This window comes from Rattus rattus, chromosome 3 (genome assembly GCF_011064425.1).
Source record: "Rattus rattus isolate New Zealand chromosome 3, Rrattus_CSIRO_v1, whole genome shotgun sequence".
NCBI classification, from domain to species: domain Eukaryota; kingdom Metazoa; phylum Chordata; class Mammalia; order Rodentia; family Muridae; genus Rattus; species Rattus rattus.
Window position 1 is genome coordinate 37,282,876 of NC_046156.1, and position 18,860 is coordinate 37,301,735.

At 37.4% G+C, this 18,860-nt stretch overlaps 1 protein-coding gene across 4 annotated transcripts in view; it reads left to right on the forward strand.

The window, feature by feature from the left end:
- Fnbp1l (formin binding protein 1 like) overlaps window positions 1-18,589 on the forward strand; it is a 98,840-nt gene extending 80,251 nt beyond the window's left edge. The window contains exons 10-17 of one of the 4 annotated variants that reach the window (XM_032897381.1): window positions 588-746; window positions 5,055-5,069; window positions 7,828-7,937; window positions 10,068-10,200; window positions 10,724-10,818; window positions 12,601-12,749; window positions 14,982-15,140; window positions 16,378-18,589. In XM_032897381.1, coding sequence (XP_032753272.1) covers window positions 588-746; window positions 5,055-5,069; window positions 7,828-7,937; window positions 10,068-10,200; window positions 10,724-10,818; window positions 12,601-12,749; window positions 14,982-15,140; window positions 16,378-16,385 — 828 coding nt within the window. In that variant the 3' untranslated portion in view covers window positions 16,386-18,589. Of the gene's footprint in view, window positions 1-587; window positions 747-5,054; window positions 5,070-7,827; window positions 7,938-10,067; window positions 10,201-10,723; window positions 10,819-12,600; window positions 12,750-14,981 lie in introns of all 4 variants that reach the window. The other 3 variants (XM_032897380.1, XM_032897382.1, XM_032897384.1) reach the window with 3 other exon arrangements.
- Window positions 18,590-18,860: the final 271 nt, after the last annotated feature.

Sequence of the window (18,860 nt, forward strand, 5' to 3'; positions counted from 1 at the left end):
TCCTTAAAAACACATTTATTGGTAACTCAGGCTTTACCTATGCTTTTAATAATACTGTGCAGTGAACAGGTTGGGCGGTGAGACCTTAGAAAGATGAGGATCCCAGTGCTTGTTTCCAAGGAGATGGCCTGAGGAAAGCTAGGGCGTGATGGGAAGCTTTTTGCCTACTTATGGTAATCAGATAGTTTTGGAAGTATTTTGTGTGATAACTATAACTGTAGTTGATGCCTTTATCTCTTGACAGGTACAAGTTAAATATAACCTGTATAGAATTCGTCATGATGCTAGCATGCTAAAATCCAGAAAACATTTGTTAGTCTAGGTTATATTGTTCTCTCTAACATAATCGGTATATACTCTATATTTTAATCTGTCAGTTTGTTAAAGCAGTAAAATGGTATTGTTTAAAAGTAACTGACTTTTAAAAGATAATAGCTTTAGCAAAACTATGTTTACTCTCTATTTTCATAGAAAACTTTATTTAAAGTGTATTTTGTGAAAATATGTTGCCAGAAATAGAATTTTCATTTAGGACAAAAACCTATGCACATTTGGCTTATTGATTCCTTTCTTTATTTCCATATTAGCCACAGTCCCCACCCTTAACCCCTACTAGTTTATTCACATCCAGTCCTCCTAATGGGTCCCAGTTTCTCACACTCTCCATTGAGCCCGTGCATTATTGTATGAATGAAATAAAAACAGGGAAGCCCAGAATTCCTTCTTTCAGAAGCCTCAAAAGAGGGGTAAGTTTAATAATGGGTTGAAATGCATGATGGCCTAATTGTGTGTGTAGTGTGGCTTTTCAATACTCTCCACCCTCATTATAAGGCTCTCCTATAAAGACACAGTTTAAAATCACCTCAGAATTAAGTATAGATGCCCTCAAGTAAAAATCAACTCCTCTTTATAACATTTGAAATGTTCAACCATAAAAAAATGGTATTATAAAGAGGGTGCTGGGTACAGTCATATTTTAGCTTTTTTTGTTTATGTGAAATCATATGTCCACCATTGTCTCGTAATGTATTTACATTTTTAAGACTTTCAGTAATTTGTCACTGGAGTTGCTCTTGTAGTGATTTGTCACTGATGCTGACTTCACCTACCAATTTTATAAAATCTTGTTTTGTTGACAGTAAGATGTCAAGCTTGATTTTTATACCCTACTTACTTTTAGATGCATAAAATATAATTTCTAATACCTTAATAAAAAAAAATACAAAGCCGATGTGAGTGAAATACAATTTTATAATTCCAGCACCTGGAAAGCTAAGGCAGAATAGAATTTGAAGTTTAAAACCAGTCTTAGTTATACAGAGAAATGATATCTCCCAAAGCAAGAAAGTAAAAGTATAAAAAGAAGATAAGTATATTAAATACAGAATCTTATGTCAAATTAAATACTAGAAAGTATTATTAAATTATAAAGCTTCATTTTCTTAAACTAAATATAAACCTTTTTACTGGATTTTCCTTTTACTCTTTTTAGAGTGACCAGCCTTAGACATCTAGTATTCCTGATAGTCCTCTGCAAATGGAAGTGTATAGACTAGAAAAGTTCAAATGCAGTGCCTTTTAGCAATGACCGTTACAGTACTAAGGAATGGTATGTCATTGTGCTAATAGGATTAATCTTTGTTTTTCTTGGTTCTGAAGATGGAACCTGGGTCTATGTGTACATGAAACACTCTGTCATTATGCTACTTCTAGCCCGCTAACTTTGCACTTTCATATCTGAGTTTTAGGTAATGCTCTTAATTATACAGCTGCAGCTTAGGTGAATTCATAGCAGCTTGGTCATTTGAAAGACAGGTGTGATAACCGTATATAGCATCAGATTGTTAACAGTGACATATGAACAGTGTGCTCTTTCCTTTCCGTTCAGTAGCCATTCCCAAAGTTAAAGTAGATTTTAGACACCCGAAGAACAAAATGTACTTGTTTAGGGCAAGATCACATTTTTTTATTCTAAACTATTAAGACAACGTGACAAACTTCCCAGATGGCAGTAATAACAGACCAACCCAGTGTATCAGCATTTCCTTCAACTACCCTTTTACCTCTCAGCTTTCCTAACTGTGTGGGCAATTCACGACCCTTAGGAAGGAAAGTTGCTCACAGATAAGTTTGTTTTGTGGACAAGCACCCTGGCTGTCACTTTGTATTCTTGTGTGAGAGACTTAATTTGCCGTGTCTTTTGCCTTAATTATGAGGTAGAATTTTTAAGTTGCTTCTCATAGAGATACATAGTAAACTTAATTACATGGTAAATTTAATGCATTTTAGAACTATAAGGTCTGGAGAGAGAATCTTAAATGTGTAGCATTCTTATTGAACAATTTGCAGTTAGAATTTTGCAACTGCAGCACTTAAAAATTGTTAGGTAACCCATTATTAGGCTTATTTTCATATGTTGCTTTAAATCGTCACACATTGTTTTTATAATTCTGAAAAACTGAAATCTCCCTCCATGTCTTAGTTGCCATAGTAATTAACTAGAAGATTAGAGGACAGAACAGAGAGGAAAGTGCTTATCTTTGGGATTGAAATTTTTATATTTTGATTGATCTTTCAAAATTTACTAGATAATATTTGAAAATTGATACTAGAGATGTTTTCTTTCCACTCAAGAATTCCACAAAGAAAGTAACCTTTAAAGAACTGTTTTTTATGTGGATTTACATGGATTTTTTCAGTCCACTGAGCTTACTATGAAGGTCTTGGGAGAGTTTCTAGCCGCTGAGTTGTACCTTCAGTTCAGAAGCTGCTTCTGTCTTGTTGGATATTGTGTTTCCTAAGCAGGTTCTCTAAAACACATACATATAATGTACATATGTTTACTTTTAAAGACAAACTGTTGTATGCAGTCTCATCCTTAAGGATGTGAAAAATGTTACATCAGAACCATGTTTTTCAGTTTGACAATTGTGCCACTGGATCTATTCCAAGGGATAAGGTTCTATAATTGCTCTCTGTGGTCTCAAGTTCTAAGTGGGTGTTTGGGAAATACACCTAAACTTGACTGCTTAATACACAAATTAGCATTTTTATCTCCATAACTACTTTCTTTTGTTTTCATAGATACTCCTTTTTTTTTTTTTTTTTTTTTTTTTTGGGGCTGGGGATTGAACCCAAGGCCTTGCACTTGCTAGGCAAGGCCTTTATCCCTGCGCCCAACCCCCAACCCTAGATACTCCTTTTTAAAATAATGGAATTACCTTGCTTATAATAGGAGTTCATGTTTATGTTTTAATTATACATAATCCGACAGAGTTCAGAATACAGTTCCTGGGGTTTTGGCCTATTTTAAGATGAAACACACCTAATTATTTTCATTCCTTTACTTAATGTTAGTTCTCCAGTATTTTGTACTACCTTAAGATGTAGTAGTTATATGACATTTTCTAATTTGTAAACTTTCTATATGAAAATCTGATAATTTTACATTGAACATGTATTAAAACCAATATTTATATTCTTCTTATAGAGAACTTTTTCAGTGACTTTAAATTTATTTTCTACTTAGTAAAACTAGATAAGCTAAAATAGAAACATTTGATATTTCAGCTATAATTCTATTTTTTTCTAAAAGATTAAAATATAAATTAGGAAAGTAATATCACTCAGTAGTGAAAATTACTATAAAAGATAAGGCAACTCAGTTAATTGTTTTATTCCTTGTCATATACAATTTTGTTAGTGTTTAAGAATTCTATGGATATCTTTTCTTAATTACCTGTTTTTCTCACTGTGAATTTTGTGATAGCAAAATAAACTGATTTTTTCCTATTTCAATACTGAAGTCTAAAGAATGTTAAGTGTAGTTAGGAAGACAATGGGTAGCAATTGTCATCTTTTTGTCATGATCATTAATAAACATGGCCAACTCATCAGAGATAAAGGGTAGATATTTTTGCTAGATATTTATTAAATTTCTTTAAATAGTTTATGTGAAAATTTTATCTGACATGTATTATCTTTCCTTAAATTATGATTTAGAAAACAGGAACTTTTTTTTAATGAGGGATACTGAGGATTGACCCCATCCCCATGGCCTTGCACGTGGGAGGCAGGTGGTCTAGCACTGATGTGTGTCCCAGGCCCCCTAAGTGAGGACATTTTAAGACTAGCTAATTGTGATGAGTGTGAAGATTTTTAAAGCTTGATGCATATTCTAGACCATTGTGTGTATGTGCACTTGTGTGTATGGTCGTGTGTGATCCATTCTATGCCACTTGCAGAATTCTGTTGTCACAATGGTATGTGATATGTTATTTATAAGAGCACCAATAGTTGATCTCTTCAAACTCTGCTCATGCCTCGTCTTCTGAAAGGGTAAATCTGGAGTCAGGTTGCCAAGGTAAAGTTATACATTTAGAGCTATTTTTCAGGCATGATGATTTCATAATAAAACCTAAAAAATAGAAAACTCAACCTATACCTTGTGTTTAATAACATATAATGAGAATTTGATACTGGGCACCTCATTTGTTATTTTTGTTTTTCAAAAACAACACCTTAAGAATGTTGCCCTTATCTAACATTGATATATTTAAATCCAAAATAGTGTTTGGATTATGAAACTTCAGGAATGATGTTTTCTGGAATGCAATGAGAAGGATATTCTGGTTTTTAAAGATTTCAGAAATTTCCTTGAATGGCTAGCGTTAGATCTTTTTCAGTTAGCACATTTCAAATATCAGTGCTTCTGAAAATGAATGATCAGAATAGACCGCCATAAAATTCTCATTCAAAGAAAACATAATGGTAGGACGATGTACTTTCGAGTTTTAGTAAATTTAGAAAATATCTGCCCATTATCAGTGTGTGCTTTCTTTTTTTTCTTCTTTTTTTTTTTTCTTTTGCGTGTGTGTGCAAGTAATTTGCTTTCCCAAATGTGCTTAATATTTTTTTTCTGGCATAATTGTTTGGATTGTAAATTGTATAGAATTTATTTTAATATTGTAAAAATATAGGTTATTGCATCTTCTGTATTATGATTTCATGTGAATAATTTACCATTTCTTTCTGTTTTCCATTGAACTATTCAGTGGTCGATGAAGATGGTAAGCCCTGTGTGCTGATCTGTATACTATACCAACATTAACTATTCTGAAACATTGTTTGATTTAATTCAGAACACGTGTTAAAGTACATTCCACATTTCAACTTGTATGATTTTTTTTTTTAAATAATTTAATCCATAGTCCAACAAATGCCAATACCATTGGGTGTCATAGATTAAATAATAATGTGCTTAACTGTCATCAACCCATCAAATTCTTAAATGTTACTCAATAGAGTCCATGTCACGTTAAAGAGAATTAACTTTTTAAAGTTTCATGGTAGAACAAAAGTTGATGGTTTACAGAAGTAAAATTTAGAAAAATACATTTTTAAAAATAACTTTAAAAGGTCATACAAATTTAATGTTTACTTTATCATAAGAACTATTAGGTTTTTCCAGAAAAGAAAAAAGTTTTGCTAATTTTATAGTGGGTTCTGTTCTTTGTTGGGAAGCAAAAGTAATCTGTTTTGTGTGATAGTGTGTGTGAGTATGTGTTTCCCATCCCTCTGTGTGTGAGGTGTTCCTATATGCATTTTATTTCATACAGATTAATGGGTTTACATTACGAAGAATTAACCTCCAAATATTGGGTGCTTGCATAGAAAGCTATGCTCACAGATGTAGAAAGCAGATTACTGTTTTAGACACTGCTGTTGAGCCTTGGATGAGACAGGTTGTTAAATGTCTTGCCTGGCTTTGAAATGAGATGTTAGGAATGCAAGAGCCTTGATTCCTATTGTTAAAATATTAGATATCAAATATCAGGTAAGGGCTACACAGATATTTGGAGATTTACCCATTGATAATGGCCAATTATAACTCCCCCCCAAGCCTATTAAACTGAAACCTGTGTTTTTATTTCCTTAAATTATTTTCAAAATTATTTTTCAAAATATAAAGTATCTTTGTACTGTGACATGATAGTGTAATCCCTGAACCCCAAATTAGAACGAATCTAGTAAATTACATTGATCAGGGCATTTTATATAGGAAATTTTGCTATTCCATCATTTAGTTTAGATTTGGTTGATTGACAGTATGTGATATAAAACAAAAGTCACTTAAACAGTGGTCCCACTTTTAGTTACTATGGGTGTTGAATGTCCATAGTATATGGGCCACCATGGAAAGATTCTTGGAGGTTCTTGTTATTAATTAATGGTAACATTTGATCATGGTTTTCCTGTAAGTGGGTTTCCTCTTGTTTAAAGTAAATGATGCAGGTGTGGAGAGGTGGCTTGGTCATTAAGAGCACTGTCTGCTCTTACAGAGAACCAAGGTTCAATCCCCAGCACCCACATGGTGGCTCACAACTGTCTGGAACGTCAGCTCCAGAGAGTCAGTCCTATGCTCTATCTCTTGGCCTTTGCAGTAACAAGGTGTATAGACATAGATGGAGGCAGGAAAACCACCCATTGTTCAAATATAATAAGTTAAAAGTGGATAAAATTTCCTTGTAACTGGTACAGCAAGCTGTTAAGCATCTGTTAAAGATATAAGTAGTCCAGAAAGGAAGAACGCATTTTATTTTGTAAGCTTGTCTCAGTAGCACTTAAAAAAATCAAGAGCAATATTCATATTTGACCATTTTGAGAAGAAAAATGAAGGATAAATACGAAGTTTTGGATTGTGATATGTAAATACAGGTTATATTAAATGGATTCAGTAGTTAATGGTTCTATTATAATCTCTATATAATGTAGCTGAAGTAACAATGACGAAAATGACATTTAAGAGGAAAATGGAACTAAATGTGGTGATGCACTCTTGTAACCCCCCAATGCCAGGAAACTAAGGCCGGAGGCTGGGAGTTCAGGACTGGGCCACACAGTGAAGCATGGTCTTCATGAGAAAGACACCATTATAATAGAAAAATCTGCACCATTATGATAACATTTAGTTTACTTAGATTCAAAGGCATTGAAACCTTTCTGATCAGGAATCCTCCCTAAAGGATTGTGTCAAGGCTGGGCCTGGTGTCTATACTTGGAACGGTAGTACTGGAGAGACTGAGGCAGGAGCATCAGAGTTTAAGTTACAGACTATAGTGGGAGCCTGCTGTCTCACCCAGATAAGAGGGAGAGAGAGGCAGAGAAGAGGGATTATATCTTTCAGAAACAGCTGAGGTCTGTCATTTGGTTTTACATAAGACTGGAAGTGTATTCCATGTACATAATTCCTGATCCATAAACTATACCTTTAATTTTTAATGATCAGATTTTATTTTGTTTCCAAAGAGTGATCTAAAAAATATAATTATTCAAAAACTAACTGCAGTATTGATGTATACTTTAATTGTCTTCATGCGGTAAGTCGGTTATGTTGCTCAGTTATGAATTTCATATTTTTATTTTGCACATTCATGGTATTCTAAATGTCATGACTGGAATTTATTCCTTAAGATTCTATGTAAGAGTACATACAAAGTAGTAAAATACTGTAAATGAGGAATGTTATGTGTTCCCATTTTGTTGTTGCTGTAAGAAGACTTGTGTGTATTCATTTTAACTGTCAAGACTTGAAATAATGTGATACAGCTATTAATTACCTGTATTTGGTAAGATTTTTTTCTGCCTATTTTCATGTTTTATAAACATGAAGTTTAAGCTTTGAATTTTACTAATACATTTATATAGAGGTTTTAAATGTTGAAGCTAAATAAAGATTGAAGTTAGTTACTTAATTTATAAAAAAGGTAAAGTTAAAAAACAAAATATCTGAAAATGTCTTAATAATGATTTAGACTCTCTTTTCAGGGCCCAGCACTAGAAGATTTCAGTCATTTGCCACCAGAGCAGAGGCGTAAGAAGTTACAGCAACGGATTGATGAGCTTAACCGAGGGCTGCAGAAAGAATCAGACCAAAAGTAGTGTTCCGTTGAGCCCCTCACTGCTCTCCCTTTCATGAACTAATGAATCATGTGCACACTGATACATAGACTGTTCCCAAATCGTTCATTCTGGACTGGGGATATAGTTCAGTGCTAAGAGTGCTTGCCTAACATTCATGAGGACCTGAGTTCAATTCCTATCATTCCTCCTAAATCATATATCCCAATTGAAACACTTTTTAAAACTTTAAAAATATATATATTTTATTTCGTTATGTGTAAGTGTTTGATCTGTATATATGTCTATGTACCACCTGCATGCCTGGTGCCTATGGAGGCCAGAAGACCCCTAGAACTGGAGTTAGAAATGATTGTGCGCTCCCTTGAGGAGGCTGGGAATAGAACCTGGTCCTCTGGAAGAGCAGTCACCTCTCCAGCCCCTCACACACCTTTGTTTGTTCGTCTTTAGGGAAAAGTACACTACCTAAACTAGAAAACTGTATAGCTTACATATTATATAAGTAAAAATCAAATGTCAGGTTTTGTTTGTTTGTTTGGCACGTTGCTTTTTGTTTGTTTTTTGTTTTAATTATAGTATTTTGTTAGTCGCTATTAGAATTCTACAAATTTGTAAAAGCAAAACAGAAACCCAAAACATGGTGATTGGTTGTCAAGAGTAGTTTTGCCAGCACCAGCCATCTCCTCTGTTTTATATACTTTTTAATGTATAAATTGAGCTCAGTAAAGTACTGGTTGAGGGATGGGTTATCATATAACTACACATCAAGCATTTTACATGAAGCATGTCATTAAATTCTTCAAAGTAGACATTTGAGGTTGTTCCTTCTGGGTAATGGAGAGATAGAACTTGGTTAGAAATTGTCTAAGTGTAGTAATAGGATAATGGGGAGTATGAGTTAGGAAGTCTTAACTACTTGTACCTTTCTGATGGTAGTGGGGTCGGTCTTTACAAGTGTCAAGTGGGTGACAGCACATTAGCACCTGTTCTAGAGGTCACTGGAATCTGTATATGAGTAGATCAGGGATAAGGAGAGGAGACAAGGAAAGTTGTTAGGAAACTAACTTGTAGATACTGAGAGAGCTACAAAATTAATTGAAAAAAAGAGGAAAAGTCAGTTTGGGTGGAAGTAAAGCTTTTGCTTACGTTTTGTGAAGTGTCTAGTTGAGTGTGGAGCTGTACATCTAGAACTTAAAAACTGGAGACAGACACTGAAGAATCTGAAGATCAAAACATTCTAAAGAGGTGTGTAGGATGAGATGTAAAAAACTTCTTGTCATTTATATAACAGACATTTAAAAGTTGAACAAAGAAAAAGCCAGTGAATGATTGTTAAGAACGCAGAGGCGAGGAGGAGAAAAGGAACATAGAACCCTGGGTTAAGCAGGAAGAGAGTATTAAGGAGTACTAGTCAACAGTGCTGGGTGCTAGCATCAGAGAGAACTGATTGGGCATAACCTTGGGTAATGTGACTAGAGAGGAGGAGGTAGGCTAACAGGAACTGGCAAATAGCTGAAGGGGGTGCACAGTTAAAGATGGTGTTACTATTTCCAGCACAGTTGAGTAGGAGGACAGTGATGCTGTGGGAAATGAGATAAGGAATGCTGGTGGAATAATGTTAATAGGAAAATAAGAGTTTGCTTTAGAGTCAAGCGTGGTGGCACAAATTTGTAACCCTAGCGCATAGGAAGATCAAGACTTTAGGGCCAGCCTGGACTACCCAGTGAGACCCTGTCTCACAACAAAACAAACTAATGAATTTGATTTGAGAAACAATGAACGTAAGAACACTGTGGAATATTCTACCAGCTGTTTACTAAGCCCATGTGTGTATAAGTTATATAGTAAGATATGAGAAGTGTTTCTAGAAGTCTTTTAAATGTAAACATTCAAGCAATACACATTTTAAAAGAGTCCTTAAATTACTGGCTATATATACATAGACACACACACACACACACACACACACACACACACACACACACACACACAGCCTTGCACAAATTGTCTCTAATTAGGATATATTTGTCCAAACTTAGATGTGTAACTTTTTAAGGTTCAGATAAACTTTAGTCTCCAAAGATAAATGGAACTCTAAAAGCACATGAAGTGGATGTTTAATTTTGTGGTTTCTTTTTGTTTCTCAGAGAAGCACTCAACAAAATGAAAGATGTATATGAGAAAAATCCACAAATGGGGGATCCAGGAAGTCTGCAGCCTAAATTAGCAGAGACCATGAATAACATTGACCGCTTACGAATGGAAATCCACAAGAATGAGGTAAATTTGTTAACTCAGCAGACTGAGTTGAAAGTGTATTTTTAAATGTTTTATAAACTTTATTGCAATAGATTGGATTTTGACAGACTTACATACTGATATTTATATTTAAGTTTAGAATTTATTAACTGAAAGATCATTGTTATGATATATAATTATCAAATTAACAGTCTACTCACTTTGTTATTTGAACTTTCATATAAAACTAAACATACTGTTTTTAAAAATCAAGTATAAAAGGCCAGGTAGGGTGGCACACATCTTTAATCCCAGATTGAAGCGGGTGGATCTCTGTGAGTTTGAGGCCAGTCTGGTCTACAGAGTGAGTCCCAGTACAAACAGGGGTACACAGAAACTCTGTCTACAAACAAACGAAACAAAAAAGTCAACTGTAAACTCAATCCCTGTATATATTGGAATAAAATTTGTCTAAGACTCATAAAGTCTCAAAGTACATTTAAATTCAGGGCGCTTTAGGAACTTTCAGACTTACTGACCCATCTGGGTTTTGTTTTTCCTGAAGGCATGGCTCTCTGAAGTGGAAGGCAAAACAGGTGTGAGAGGAGACAGAAGACACAGCAGTGACATAAACCATCTCGTGACACAGGGGCGAGAAAGGTCGGGGCTTGTTTTAATTTTTATTTTTAACTTCAATAATCATTTAATGTTCATCTTTTTTTCTCAATTCTCTCCCCATTACTAAGTTTATCAAATAACTAGTCTTTTGAAACTGCTCTGTATATTAGGTAATGGTTGTAGGTATAATATTAAATTTCACCCTGTTCAAATCTAGTTTTTCATATCCATGTGCACCTAAGAATAAAAAACAACAACAATATCACAAAACAAAACAAGAAAAATACCAAAAAAGAGTAAATGCAAGCAGGCCTAGGAACCTCAGGGATGGGAGAGATTCCACTAAGTTTTATGTGGAACTGGATAGCTTATGATAAAAAAAAATACTGTCAAATTGCTTAGAGTTTTAAGAGGAAGAAAAGGAGTTATGTCTTATTAGTTTGGACAGTTTTCAACTTAGCTTTTGCAAGGTCTGCTTGTAAATACTACTTGTGACATTCCTTCCTTAGTATGATGTAATTAGTTTTGGTTTTTCCTATCATAAAATAATCAGTAAACCGTGCTTCATCTTTAAGAAAATTTGACCGGCTTAATATCAGATATTGGTCTAATCATTACAGTATAATTTGAGCAAACTCATTTTTTTTATATTTCCTATCTCAAATTTTCTAAAAACACAAAATGGAAGTTCGAATGGCCATTGTAGAGAGTTGTTGGTGCTAAAGGAAGTGGTACAAGGGTCTAGTGGTAAAAGCCTTGATCGTGACATGCATCTCAGGTGTGAGGACCTCCTAGCCAGCTTCTCTCATTTCAGGAAAGACTTCTTATTTTTAGTTAACCAAAAAAGAACCACAGATAACTGGACTTTGTTACTAGGTTAAAACTCGAGGTTAAATGAGTGTAGTTTTTATAGTATGTGTAATTTAAAATGTGGCTTTATAATTTACCTAGGTATGCTGCCAGGGTGTTGGAGGGAGAGGGGTGCGCACACACACTGTCCATTCTTTGGGATTCTCTAACATACTAATTTCCTTTCATCAATAGGAAATCCTTTTATTAGAATTTAGAGTGTTGGTTTTAAGCAAAATGAATCCTTGTACTGTTTTGGAATAAAAATTTGGACCCTTGTACCACTTCCTTTAGCACCAACAACTCTCTACAATGGCCATTCGAACTTCCAATTATTAAATGATTTAAGAGATAACGTAGATAATAGTCATAGAACTCAATTTTTTCTTTACCTCTTGGCTGTTTCTCCTTCGGTGCTGTATTTAAGGCTCATCTGATGTTTTATTTTATTTTATTTTATTTTTTTAAAGCTTGCAGTTTGCGTCCAGGTTAAAGGAGAAACGGAAGTGAGCTTCTCTTGAGCAGGCCTGGGCAGTCCCTTCTGTCTGCTCTGCAGGACCACTAGTGATCTGCTTACCCACATGCACGTTCTGTACCCAAAGCTTCTCATGAGCTGGATCACAAACAACATCACTGTGGACTAAACATAGACCGGGGTGATTCTGCTAAGGATTCTCTGACATTAGAAACTAGTGTCTACTACGTTGTTCCATGTCCTCCTTAGATCCTGTAATAGTGAGGTGTGTTTACTGAGCATTGCTCTAAACATGGTAGTCTTCGAAGTGTTTACTTCAGGAACTTAAGCAAAGAATCAATTTGTATTACCACAAGCAATTTACATAGTTAATGTTTGAAACTAGGCCTCAATATCAAAATATGTCACTGACACCTAATTTCTCCTGAGATCAGCTTATAAATAATACACAGAGTTCTCATGTTTGTGAACCTGATCAGAGATACTTTAATGGTTTTTAGCCCTGAGGGAAGTTATACTGATGATGCAAACCAAGAAGTTCGTGGGCCACCGCAACAACATGGTCACCACAGTGAGTTTGATGACGAGTTTGAAGATGATGATCCCCTGCCTGCTATTGGACACTGCAAAGCTATCTACCCTTTTGATGGTATGATGCTCTAGTATTATTATTAAGGTGTTTATTTACATCCTGATGGCAGCTTCCCCTCCCTCCTCTCCTCCCAGTCCCTCCCTCTCATCCCACCTTACCTCCACCCCTCCCCCTTTCTCCTCAGAAAAGGAGAGGCTTCCCATGGATATCAACCAGCCTGGGCATAGCAAGATGTAGAAAGACTAGCCATATGTTCTTTTATTGACCTTAGACAAGGCAGCACAGTGAAGGGAATGGTATTCAAAGGCAGGCAACAGTAAGAGACGGTCTGGATCCCACTGTTAGACCCAAGATCAAGATCCCACTGTTAGATCCCACAGACCAAGCTGTTACTTATGTGCAGAGGACTTAGGTCTCTCCCATGCATGCTCTCTGGTTGGCAGTTCAGTTGCTTTGAGCCCCTCTGAGCCCAATTTAGTTGATTCTGTAGGTTTTCTTGTGGCGTCCTTGACCTCTCTGGTGCCTTTAATCCTTACTCCCCCCTCTTCTAAAGGATTCTCCAAGCTCTGCCTAATATTTGGCTGTGGGTCTCTACATCTGTTTTCACCAGTTGCTGGGTGAAGTCTCTCTAATGACAGTTATGCTAGGATCCTGTGTGCAAGCATAGCAGAGTATCATTAAAAGTGTCAGGAGTGGACTCCCTCTCATGGCATGGGTCTCCATCTGTAATCTCTCCCTCTGTCCGCATCCCCCACCCCCACTTGATCCCTCTTTTCCCATCCCAACCCTTTCCCCTGCATAGTTCCCTCCCTGGTGTGATGTTCATAATATATAATATTTGGTAAAATTGATTCTTCAAAGTCAAAGTAAATTATCACTTACTTTAGTATCCGTAGCTAAGTGATACATTGTCAGAAAATTACATTCCTGGTTCAGTAATTGTATAGTTTTGTTTTAACTTTGTTATAAATATCTCACACACACACACACACACACACACACACACACACACACACACACACACACACACACACTGAATTGACAAAATTGAAAAAATTCTATGCTGCCAGATCCTAACATGGGTGATTACCTACAACTCTGGATCCTAGATCTTACTGGCACTCGGATGTGCATAGCAAATCTGTGGCAGCTGGAGCATGTAGCCCAAGCCAGGAGCAAACAGCTTGAAGATGTCATTTTATGTTCTCCGTTGCTGCTGAGTGCTAGAGAGAGGCATAAGGCACAGCCTAATGCTATCGATTGAATGTTGATTCTGCAGGCTTCCCTTCCCGATGAGAGCAGTGGTCCCCTCTGACTGAAGTGCCTTCTCCTGCAATGTGGCTGGAGAATGGGCTGGAGTGGGAAGAGGTGGGATGGCTCTCTCTGCAGTCGTTTAGTTTTTTCCTCTCTAGGACTCTTAAAAACAAAGTCTTCTCCATCAGCTAGCAGAAGAGTAGAGAACACCTCCATCAACAGTTATAAAGTGCTCTGTAATTTATCACCGTTCTCCATGTGTGACAACTGAGTGACGTCTTCAGTTACTCTTTAGTTTTAGAAAATATATTTAAAGGGATAGGGAGCTCTCTCAGTGAGTAAAGGCCCTTGCCGCCTTTACTTTGGACCTAAGTTTGTTCCTGGGAGTCAGAGAACAGATACCTGAAGGTGTCCTCTGATCTCCACACTTATGCCCTGTCACATGCTCACTTGCGCACGCACGCGCGCACACACACACACACACACACACAATAGGCTTTCTGTTTTCATGTGTATGTGTGGTATACATATGTGCATATTTGCACATGTGTGTATGTGGGTGCTTGTTCATTTGGAGGGCTGAGACTGATGTCAGGATTCATCCTCAGTTGTGCCTGACCTTATTCAAGAGTCCAAGTAGAACAGTTTACACAGATAGAGCCCATCTGGCTAGCCAGGAGGAGCACCTCTGCACGTATTATTTCCTTCACCCTCTCTCATCTCTACTATTTTCAGATTCATACTTCATGAAGTTTTTAGATAGGAACGTGACTTAAATTTGGGGAAAGAATTAGAATTGTGAGATAGTGATTAGACTACCCTGCCAAATTCCATAATGACTGTGTTTGTTACGTAGTGCTCTGCCCAGTTGCTGAAAGCATGTCAGAAAGGGGCTGCTGTGGTGATCAGTGGGCTCTTGCGTCTGGGTCTGGTGACGCGAGCGTTTCGTGTCTGATAGTGCGTTGCGTTTGTAACTTGTTTTAACGTTCGCACAGTGCTTTGATGCTGCTTCTACTTTGAAAACTTTCCACCTAGGGCACAATGAAGGGACTCTGGCAATGAAAGAAGGGGAGGTGCTGTACATTATTGAGGAGGACAAAGGTGATGGATGGACAAGAGCCCGGAGACAGAACGGCGAAGAAGGCTACGTTCCCACAACATACATAGACGTAACTCTAGAGAAAAACAGTAAAGGTGCAGTAACTTATATCTAAACTAACCAGGCAGCTTTGTGCCATGTACACATAAAATGACAACACATTCAACAGGTCAGAAAAACCAAAACGTTAAGGCATCCTGACGCATGTTCACTGTGTGAGCTGAGTGCAGGCTTGGTCAGAGAGAGAATGCTGCCACCAGAGACTCTTTGACGCCTTACTGTTCAAGGGATGCTGGTGTGGAAGCTTAATCGATGCCTTTCGCTTTCTGTCCTGCCTAAGTGTGTGTAAAGGATGTGTGCTTTTCTGCCTTATAAATAATAGATTTGATTATTAGGCAAGAATCATAGGTAGAATGTTCCCTGCCCCCTTCACCTCAGAAACAACAGTGACTGATGAATAAAATAAACAAATCTTCTCTGAGCGCAGAAAGCTGATCCCCAGGAGCAGCTCAGCCTAGGAGCTTGGGTTTATAGCTTCAGGTTCCAGGAAGAAAAGTAATGGTTGGATAATTAGGTAAAATAACAGTCATTTTCCTTGCTATTCTTAACTTGGTTTCCTAAAGAAAGAAAACGAATACCTGGTATATAATTTATTTAATATGAGCTCATCTGGGGTCGCAGGATAAGTCACCTGGTGGAGCTTGTATGTGAATGAAACAGCATTGAGACCTGGAAATATTTTCAGGTTTACTGGTAATTTTCAATGTTGTACAAAGTTCATTCCAAGCTAAGCTCATGCTTGTACTTCTCACTCGACAGTCTTAGGGACATTGCGTTAGTGCTTATTTAGTTTCTGCGTTCCTCACAGCAGAGATTGGCTCTCACTCAGTAGACGTAAAGGACAGTCTGCAACAGAGGAAGAAAGGGCTGATGGTGGTGACTGTTAGAGGAGAAACAGGAAACCGTTTTCTCCTGAGATGAAGCAAGCTCTCTACCACCACCGAGGGCTTCACTTTAGCTGGATCATTGACTGTCAGAGTAGCTACTTGTCCAGGGTTGCCAAGAGCATCTGTTGTAGTCATTGCCCAATCAGGAGCTGTGCAGTGCAGTAGTCGTGTGACCACATCCTCCTTAGTTGAGCGAGGAGACAAAGGGAGGAGGCAGTAGCACTGGCCTTTGATCATCTTGTTTCGGAGTTCCCTGGTGTTTTTAGTAGCTGGCTATAAAGTAATTTCAGGTACATTTGGGACAGACACTTTAAACTGAATGCCCCTTTTGGTCTTACCAAAGGTCTTCAGTAATTGTTTTTTTCTTTTTCCTCCTGGACTGCAGGTTCCTGAAGAGGGTTTCTGAGGAAATGGGCAAGATGTTGAAGGAGGTTACATGCAGCTGCTTGGGGGAGGGTATTAGACTTGTCAGGCTGAGAGAGAGTGAGAAAAGCAAGTCGCATGAATGCATGCAGATTGTTTTACTAACGTCATTAGCATTTCCATACATTAAAAAGTCATTATAGTACCAGTCCTTAAATCCCTAGTTCACAGTTGTTCACATGGAAGAAGGAAAAGAAAAGCCAGCAATGGCTGACCTCTTTTTTCATTAACTGATACCAAGTCAGAAAAAATGCAGAGCTGTCCTAAAGTTTGTCTTATTTGGGCTGTCCAGTCGGACTGTCTTCATTGAGCTCTGTTTTAATTGGCTTTTAGACTCCTCGTCTGTTAGAACCCTTGCCATTTGTCAGTGTCTGCCTGCACCACCTCTGTGCTTGCTTAACATCCTGTTGCATGTCTAGAGTGCTCTGGGCTTAGAGTTTTCAGGCATGTCTCTGTATTCCCCTGTTCTTGTCAAAGCTTTTGTTTCGTTTCGCATTTGTAGCGCAGATCACTTTGTCAGCCATCTCAGCACTAATGTCCCATCTTAGTGTTTGTGTATGCTGCTAAAACTCCCCACTGCAACATTCCAGTTTTCACATGAAGACATAGTCTGTGAACCTGAAGTATTTATGATAAGAAAAAGAAAACATCTCTGCTCTAGCCTGCAGCCCAGTTAAAGACTCTGTGAAATGTGACACATCTTCAGCACCTCAGTCTGGGAGAATCTGGTCAGCACTGAAGTCCTGGCATAATAACACCGAAGGGACCGTTGTCAAAAGTCAGCTGCTTCCATTCAAATGCTGCCTTAAAATCGAGTGCCTAAACCTGTCCTTGCCAACACTACCACTACAGTATCCCACCAAGGGCTTAGTGCAGCTCAGTGCTCGCCTCTAACCGGCACCTCCGCAGCTGTGATGTAGCCTCGGTCGGTGGCTTCTAGAGCTGCCATATGCAGTGGTGCATCTTCAATTCACGGATCAAACTAAGACCTGTCTGAGTCCATTTTACTTTCATCAGTGTACTTATGAGAAGTTGGATGGACCTTCCCCCTTCATCTTTTACCAGAGTGGTGACGATCTCCTTTGATTGTTTTAATGGTAGTCTGTTTCCAAGTGATGCTTTTGTTTGAACCAGATACAATTTAGTGAAACTTTGTAATGATCTCTGTGCACTTTTACTTGTAAAATGGAAACTTCTGTATGTTTATACTTGTAAATACGATTGTCTGTCTTAGTGCCCTCATCGCTCCTGTTGTCCTGCCCCACAGCATTCGTGATTCTGTTAATGACGTGTATCTGAACTAATTTCTTAGTGGTCTTGTAACAGGGAGGTGGGAGGGCTGGGAGGGCGATTTGTACCACTGAAGCTCTAATAATTTGGTTCTTTACTGTTTTGGGGGGAGAAGAAGAATGTGAAGTGTTCTGTGTATTATCGGATTTCAAGCAATATTTTAGAAACCGTGTGACTGCTTTAATAATTTTTTCCAATGCTATTTGAATCATGCTATCAGTTATACTAAAGCTGAATGACAATTGTGTGAACATTAATGCCTTCATAAGATCAAGTACACCACTGTACGCAGCTGACATATAGTATATTACCTTCGAGGCTAGTAAACTATACAGTTTTAGATATTAAATCTCGTTACAGGGTTATTTATATAATGTGACATTATTCTATACTGACAGACTACATGGAGTAGTTTTAAAAAGTAGTGCTATTTTTATTTCAGAAGTTAGCAATGAGAAGGAAATGTGACCTGCCTGTGTTTGTCTTCTGTACAAAGACTGAAGTGCTTATGTTTTTCTGACTAACAATTGCAGAGGGCAGAGTTCAAAGCTTTCTTGTAAAGACTGTTCTTTTCGGGCTACTGTGTGTTTTCTAATGCTGACGTGTGCTTCCATAGTAGGCAAGTTCCTTCATGTGGAGTAGTGCGACCTGTATATGGGTTGTAACATTTGAAAAAAGACACCTGTGCTTGCACAGTTTTTAGTCATTCTTAAATCATTCTTAAACTCTGAACGTGTGAGCTGTCTAAAAGAATCTCTTAATTTCACAGTAATTTCCACTTTGTGCACATATTGATTTCTTAATGGTAAAAAGCCTTGTTTATGATAGTGTTCTCTGTTGAGAATATTTTCATGGAATAAAGCAATCTTTTCATGGTCAGTTAAGATGTGTGCTCATCTTTTACTGCTGTGTGAGCGATGGAACCCAGGTCATAAAAGTAGATGCTAAGCTCCTAAGGTGCAATGGTCTTTTGGGGAAACCATTTTGGGCACTTTATTCTGGTTTTTAGTTTCTCCCAAACTTTGCCAAAGGAAAGAATAGATGCTTAATTAGGGTGAATTTAAATCAGCTGTAATCATTTGAATTTACTCAGCTATGTGGCACGGACGTCCCTTGGCCTCATCATCTTCCTGCATCTATCTGTAAGAGCTGTCC